Here is a 7,958-nt window from a genome sequence, read left to right as displayed (position 1 = left end):
TAGAAATTAATTTGATTATAAAAACTCTTTTTTTGTTAAGTCCTATTTATTTATTTTGTATAAAATTGAGTAGCTAGAAATATCTATTATAACATTGAAACTTCCTTTTATACTTGTTTATTTGTCTTTCCAGATATACCTGATGAGCTAAGATTGAGGATTAACAGTCTTACACCAATTTTATATCCTTTTATACTTGTTTATTTGGTAAATAACGTGCGAGCATTGAAACGAGAAGGCAACTATGCGCATTTGAGCATACATCAAAACGGAAGGCAAAAGAAATTAAATTAAAAAAAAAAATACTATATAAACATAAACGAGGTGGACGAATAAGAACCAGAATAACCCCATTTCAACTACCAACCCACCACCACCACAAATCTCTTCCGCCCATATTCCCATTCTTCTTCTCCAACTGCAAATATACACACACATCTATACTATACATACAACAACTCTGATCATACACATCACCACCGAGCTTCACTCTCTCTACATAATGTACGCAACTTCATTCTCTCCACACATTCTTCACTTACCGGTTAAATTACACTCCACCACCACCTCTTCTTCTCACACTCTCATTCTCTTCACCGGCTACTCCCGGTTCAAGTCACCGGCGTGTCCGTTGAGTAATGCATCTGTTTTTAGTAGAGTTAAGTGCTTGATCAAATCTACTGAGCAGAATGAACAGCAGATTGTTAATGATGATGGTGATGGAGTTGATCCAGAGGTTGTTGATCGTTCCGAGAGGCTTGTGACCGATTCTCCTACTCTCGGAATTCGCGAACCCATTTACGAGGTTCCGATTACTCTCTTTTTTCGGTTTTACTCCCTCCGTTTTAAAATATACGATAACGTACAATTTAAGATATTTGACATTTGATTTTTTTAAAGTACACTTTAAAAATATATGTATGCTTTAGAGTGTTTTCCAGTTAAAATTATAATGCATCATATATTAAAAAATGGAGGAGTAATTATCGGTCATTTTTCACATATGTTTTTTGTAACATGTTATTTGCATTTCGGATAATCATAGAACATTGTGTAATAATTTCGGTTAGAACGTGGAGTCTGTCATATAGAAGATTAGTTCGAGTAATTGAGATAAGCATGCAGAGGATCTAGAATTTCTGAGTAGTGAGGACAATTTTTTTAAAGTTGTGATAAGTTAAAAATCAATGCATATAGAGTGGCAGATTAGTGACTCGAAGTAATGGTTGCAAGTTTAAAAGATATTAAAACATAAAAGGGAAAGACAGAACATGAACATGTGAATCGTACCTTGAGCTGCTAGTATTTTTAGCTACTAAATTGAAGTTTAAGTTATATCTATGAATAATGGAGCATAAGCCAAGAACCTGCATGTTGGTGGAGTAATGGACTGATTTACTGTGGGGCAACTCCATGAATATGTGAATTTTGCAATAACTTCTATAATTTATATACTCATCGAAAACAGGGCAATTACTAATTGAATTAACTCATTGAAGGTAATACTTTCTTGATTATGAAATGCAAACCTTAATAGATGTAGTAAAATTATAAAAGGAATAATTCAAAGTCAAAGGCATTATCTGAGATGGAGAAATCCTAGTGAGGTTTTTTACTGTTCAAGTGATATCACTAGGACCTATCTCCACATAGTTAGCAGTTTGACTTTGGACGGTTAGCAATTCTGAATCTCACCTTCATGTATATTGTATTTCTTTTGAAGGTGGTGGAAGTTCAGTCAAACGGAATGGTATCTACAAGGAAAATCAATCGGCGACATCTATTGAAGTCTAGTGGTGAGTGTAGTTTCTGAAAAGTAGTGTATGTTATATTACCACGATCTAAATATTAGACTTTGTTCTAAGATGAATCATGTAGCTCCCTTCAATTAATTTCAAATGTAGAATTAAATTGTATTTTTGTCATTGTTTTATATGCTATATAAATACATTTGTAACTTGCTCTTGGTCATTTCTGCAGTCAACTAGAAGAACCAATATAAGTTTTAAAGTAATGTAGCTTAAAGTAATTTCTTTACAGTAAACTTCTTAAAACAGGTCTTCGCCCTCGGGATGTCCGAAGTGTTGATCCATCACTGTGGTTGACAAATTCCATGCCTTCTTTGCTGGTATTTCTCAGTATTCTCTCCTTTTGGAATTTTCACTAATATTATGCTTGGAAATAGACACTGTGTCTGCTATAGTTTTCATATTTGAACATCTTCATGGAAGAAATCAATTCTATATGCCTAGGCACCAATTTCTGTACTGCCATAACTAATCATCATTATGCCCGTTTTGAAATACTCATGTTTCGAAGAACCACAAAGTCACTTGAGTTTAGTGCTTTTAATGTAAATTTGTGGTGAGTTTCTTTAAAAGGCATGTGGACTGTCTACAATATTGGGGGCATAGTCCTTCATGTCTGGCTAACATTTGATATGTGTTTTTTATCATAGGTTCGTGAACATGCAATATTATTGAATTTGGGAACCCTCCGGGCTATAGCCATGCAGGAACGTGTCCTAATATTTAACTATAACCGGTATTGTTCTTTACTCATATTATGTAATTTCTCTACAACTTATCTTTCTGTGCTCCGTCAGCCCCAGTTTGGTTCTGCCCATTCGAGTTCCTCACATCCTAAAAACATATGAGACTATTGAGTTGTTTATAGTCCAAAAATTTTTATATGACAAATTCATCAATTATTTGTTTACAAAATGAAGTTAAAGGATATTGTTTGTAGTAAATCGTATTTCAGGATTTCCCAATATCAAAATAAATAAAAACAAGATTTTAATATATTTATTAAAAAGAAGTAACAAAAGCTAAATGGTAGATAAGCCGGTTTACCATTTCACGTGTTTGATTTTGCAGTAAAGGTGGTAAAGCATTTATTGATGCACTTCTACCTCGTTTGAATCCAAAGAATGTAATTGGAGGGCCTTCATTGCCATTTGAGCTTGAGGTTTGTATTATATTGTAGATATATTTGTTTTAAACATCCCTCGTTTGTAGTCTTTGATTTATTTCAGTGCATTTTCTTCCATTGTTCCTTTAATGAGGTAATCTGTCAATTTTTTTACCTACAGTAATATTATTCTCAAATGTGATTCCATCGCAGGAGGAGCTTTCTTAATTTGAATACTAATCTTATGACCATAATTTTCCATGAACTTTTGATTATCTCATGTCTAAATCACACCAAACATCCCTAGTATATCCAGCTCGTGGAGCAGGGCATAGAGGCTGTTTCCAACACCTCGCACATGACTCTACTTAATAAACTAATTTGAGTGGCAAATGCACAATTGAGTTCCTCATGCAAATGACCGTAGTCCATCTTGAGACAAACAGTTAGGTTAGACTACTTCATTCCAGTTGGATAGTTGGATTTTTAAAATCTACTTATAAGATAATTTCTTACAAAAATACTTCTAATCAATTTAGAACCCTGTCATGGAATATCAATTCCTGATCAACAACTAAAGGAGTACCCTTTACGCCCTTCTGAGCAAATGCCAAATAGAAATTGGACACTAAAAGACATATAATGTGTTACCAAGGAAGAAGTATCCCAGTGCACTCTTTAGTCAGATTTGTTATAGTTTAGCGTTGAAGGTAGCTCCATACACAGGAAAGTTTGATATTATTATCTCTTCCGCCATACTGTGCAGAGAAAAGTAGGTTCTTCTATGTGCAGTATAGCATATGCTGTTTTGATTCCAGAACTTTTGTGATCATTCGTGAGAACTGAGAAGTGTTATTTGACCCACTATTTATAATATAAAATTCGTGCCAGCTGTAGATCTTTTCCGTATTGTATTTATTCATCAATGGAATCACCTTCATACAAATTTTCTCAGTTTTACCTTTATTTAATAGCACTTCTGGTAGTTTATGAGCTAATTATGAATTTTCAGGTAGTTGAAGCAGCTTTGAACTCCAGGATACAACGTTTAGAGCAGAAATTAATGGACTTAGAACCACGTGTGAGTATGGAAACATAGTGAGTATGTAGACATGCATTTTGATTTGTTTTACTCTTTTTCTACCCTCTTGTAATTTTATGGGCTCTAAGTCTTCTATCTAGTAGAGTTAAAAACTATATCTGCAAACTATCAAAAAGTGAGTAGTGATATTTAATTCTTTTTTGGTTTTATTTATGCTGCTGACATCAAAGATGTTATAATGTTGAGAACGGTGTTGGCAATATAAAATATATTGATTTTAAATTAATTCAAAGACATTCCAGTACCTTTAATGCTAGGCGTGGCAGCTATACTTCATACATGTTGGAATGAGCTACATCATTAATAACTTGTGCTAACCAGTCTGTCAAATACCACATACATGTAGTTTTGCTAATAAGGTTTTGTTATAAACTTTTCACCGTGCAAGCTTTTTAGAAAATCACGCATAAAATTAACAAAATGGCAACTTGCAATATGTTATGTGGTTTATAGAAGCACACTGATGCCTTTGTCGGTAAAGCAAATTGCCTTTCTTGGCGTTTTCTCCAGGTTCAAGCCTTACTTGAGGTGTTACCTACTCGATTAACAGCTAGTGTTTTGGAGGAACTCCGTATTAGCAAGCAGACACTGGTATTTATAATTTGCTTCCATTTTTATGTATGCTGAGTTGTCGGGGAAAAGCTAGTGAGAAAAGTCTCTTTTTCTTTATGCATTCAAAGGTTGAATTGGCCTCGAAAGCAGGCTCTCTAAAACAAATGCTTCTTGATATACTTGAGGACCCTCATGAAATACGTCAAATCTCAATAATGGGAAGAAATTGCACACTCAAAAAAGACAACTATGACATGGAATGTTCAGTTCCACTAGAAAAGCAAAGTGCTGAGGGTAAGTCATGTCCATGGCAGTTCTCCCTGTTCATGGTCATTCTAGTTTCCACTAAAATTAATACTACTTCGAATTGGTTCTATAATTTGCAGAAGAGGAGGAGGAGATTGAAATGCTTTTTGAGAACTACCTCCAAAGGTCGTTAATTTCTTCAGTTTTAAATCCTTAACTTCCAAACTGCACAAAGCATGATTCTGTTGTATGCTATATATCGGCTATAACTTACTAAATTTCAGTATGTTGTTTCCATGCATTTATTAAGCAACTCGTGTCATCCCGAATTTCATTACTGCTGTATACAAGATCAAGAGAATGCAGTCACCTATAAATCTATAAGCATATTTTCTATTTGCCTCGTATTAAAAATGTAATGATACTTGTTGTAAGGTAGAAGCTTTGAAAAATTTAAACCTAAATAAATTTTAGAGAAACTCTGCATACTGAATTCTTCCAAAGTTGTTTTACTTGAAGGGGGTGTCTACATCAACCATGACTTGGATGCAATTTGTGCATACAGTATATGCCATATTTGGCTGCAGTAATTTATGCAATTAACTCTATCCTGAGTCCCAAGCTAGTACTCATGCATGTCCTAGTTTCAATTGTCCCTGTGATAAGCTTTGAATTATAGTTTGATCAGTTCGAGGACAATGCAGGTTATTTTTGGAATTGTATCGCACATTATATCTTTTCTAAGATTCAAGTTTCAGTAGGGGAAGGTCTCAACATGATTTTTTATGAGGACATTGTTCGCATATTAGCATAAAAAAGCCCTCATTCTATCTTTGTTCGAGTAATCTAGTTATTCATTGGCTGGATTATATATAATTATTATCTTACAACAATGCAGATGTGAGTCATGTCATGGTCAAGCAGAAAGACTTCTTGATTCTGCGAGAGAAATGGAAGACTCTATTGCTGTTAATTTAAGGTTAGAGTTAACTACAAATTGTTAGAATCATAAGATGTACTATAAGAAAACACTGTATCTCTTGACTTGTCAGTTCGAGGAGGCTTGAGGTCAGCAGACTGGAATTGCTCCTTCAGGTTGGGACATTTTGTGTTGGTGTTGGTGCTCTGATAGCAGGTAATTTGTGTTATATGTAAAAGAAATCATTATATTACTCTAGTGTTGCTCGGAGCTGTTTACTATTGTTTTTAAAGTAGTGCGGCCTTATGTTAGTTTTTTCATCTTAGAAAAGTTATCTCCACAAGGACCACAACCATCACCATTTGTCTCCTCTCTAAATGTGTATATCAATACATGGTCAACCACATTTAAATAGAAAATCAAAAGCTACAGTTGAGACTTGAGAGTGTTCAACACAAAGGCCATTTTTTTAATGGGGACTACAAGCAATATATCCCACCAGACACTAGGGATGTATACTTTGTACTACCTACTGAACCAGAATTCTGGTATAGTTACAAACTCCCATGGAAGAACCTCTGAGGTCAACAGGACATCTAATTCCACATCAGTTACTTCAATTTTTAAACCAACTCCTTAAAAGCACTCCAATTGATATGCAAGCTTATATTTCGCAATAGACAAGTCACAAGTATGTTTGACGAAATTAACATTAAGAACCAACTGCCAATAAAACCACTAGTTCGGAATTTTTGTGGCGACTGCTAAAATTCACTTTGATATAAGAATATTTTTTACCCTTACATGTAAACATTGTAATATTATTTATTGCAGGTATATTTGGCATGAACTTGAAATCTTATCTAGAAGAGCAAGCGGTAATTTTTCTACCTAGCTAAAAGTAATGTTTCTAATGAATGTCTATATATAATTTTATTTTCATTTATTTATAATTATTTATAATTTTTATTGAATTTGTACAGTTCGCATTTTGGCTTACCACCGGAGGAATTATTGTTGGTGCTGTTGTGGCATTTTTTCTTATGTACACTTATCTCAAGGCACGGAAGATATTTTAAGAATCGGTTGTAAGTGCTATTTACATTCAATATCTCTACCTGAAAACTTCATCACCTTGTTATCTAGTTTTGGCTCAGTTAAATACTTAAGATTGGGGAAAAATATCAAACTCATCACTCATTTCATCCAAATGTATCAAATGGGTCATTATTTTTCAGTTTGACTCAATTTGATTATTAATTTGAAAATTTGTAACAAGTTAGTTATTAAAAAGTTAAAATCTTGTATCGATATAGTCATTGGTAGATGATTTATTTGATACAAATTGTTAAATTAGTGATTAATTTGAGTCAAACTGGAAAGTAATAATATACTTGATATATTTGATTGAAACGTGTGATCAACTTGATATTTTTCCCCTTAAGATTGACTTGTCTTGTTTATATGAGGTACCTTTTACATCAATAAGGAATTTCAGTACGATATATATGCTGGGCCCTAAAACCCTGTAAATTATCTTTATTATTGCAGGTTTAATGGTTTTAACACTCAACCACTAGAGCTGGACCAAAACAAAACACTGGGCCATGTCGCAGCTAATACCTTATTACGTTACATGATCAAGGCAGAGACAGGAGAGCAGGTTTTTATCTAATCACTTCATATCAGATTCTCAGCCATGACCAACATTCAACAGGGTTCACCGAATAAGTAACAGCCAAAGAGCTCCTCTGAAACTGCTTTACTCTCTAGGGATAAACAGACGAAGTTAGATTAGAAGTGTGGATCTGACTTGCAGATAGAACTAGGGCCATTATTTGGGACTAATATTAAAACATCTTGCTTTGCCTCGAGTACAGCTTATTAGATTATACATTTAAACGTCTATATTTAAATCTATATTACATGCAGATATTGTCTTCCTGGTTAAAAACTGTTTGTTTACTAATGTGTGGTCGAGTAGATGCAAAGTAAAATCATATATCATATACACTTAGGAACTGGGGATGTTATTCATCATAGTAGGTACAGTTGCTCAACTGTCACATTTTTAAGGTAGATGTATAGTAGAGTAGTACTGAAGCTTTAGAAGGCCGGACTTGAATCGATCTGGATGTATCACTCGTACACACCACACCACACCACACCACCAACACCATGAAATACACAATTGTAATTTGAAGGGAGCACCATACAGCACAATGC

At 34.1% G+C, this 7,958-nt stretch overlaps 1 protein-coding gene across 2 annotated transcripts; it reads left to right on the top strand.

The window, feature by feature from the left end:
- The first annotated feature begins 337 nt into the window (after nucleotides 1–337).
- LOC141702781 (magnesium transporter MRS2-11, chloroplastic) lies at nucleotides 338–7,650 on the top strand. Of its 2 annotated transcripts, none has more exons than XR_012567260.1 (14): nucleotides 338–805; nucleotides 1,724–1,796; nucleotides 2,058–2,128; nucleotides 2,459–2,544; nucleotides 2,880–2,970; nucleotides 3,926–3,994; nucleotides 4,526–4,606; nucleotides 4,696–4,861; nucleotides 4,954–4,999; nucleotides 5,712–5,792; nucleotides 5,866–5,948; nucleotides 6,567–6,633; nucleotides 6,716–6,820; nucleotides 7,284–7,650. XR_012567260.1 is itself a non-coding variant. In XM_074506393.1 (14 exons), the coding sequence occupies exons 1-13, from the start codon at nucleotides 503–505 to the stop codon at nucleotides 6,809–6,811; spliced, it is 1,290 nt and encodes a 429-aa protein (XP_074362494.1). In that variant the 5' UTR covers nucleotides 340–502; the 3' UTR covers nucleotides 6,812–6,820; nucleotides 7,284–7,650. The 2 variants fall into 2 exon arrangements, 1 of the variants encoding a protein (XP_074362494.1); XM_074506393.1 differs by having other exon boundaries at nucleotides 340–805; nucleotides 6,567–6,610.
- Nucleotides 7,651–7,958: the final 308 nt, after the last annotated feature.

The sequence above is a fragment of the Apium graveolens genome, unplaced genomic scaffold, assembly GCF_009905375.1.
Source record: "Apium graveolens cultivar Ventura unplaced genomic scaffold, ASM990537v1 ctg5683, whole genome shotgun sequence".
NCBI classification, from domain to species: Eukaryota; Viridiplantae; Streptophyta; class Magnoliopsida; order Apiales; family Apiaceae; genus Apium; species Apium graveolens.
This window is presented reverse-complemented; position numbering and strand designations above follow the sequence as displayed.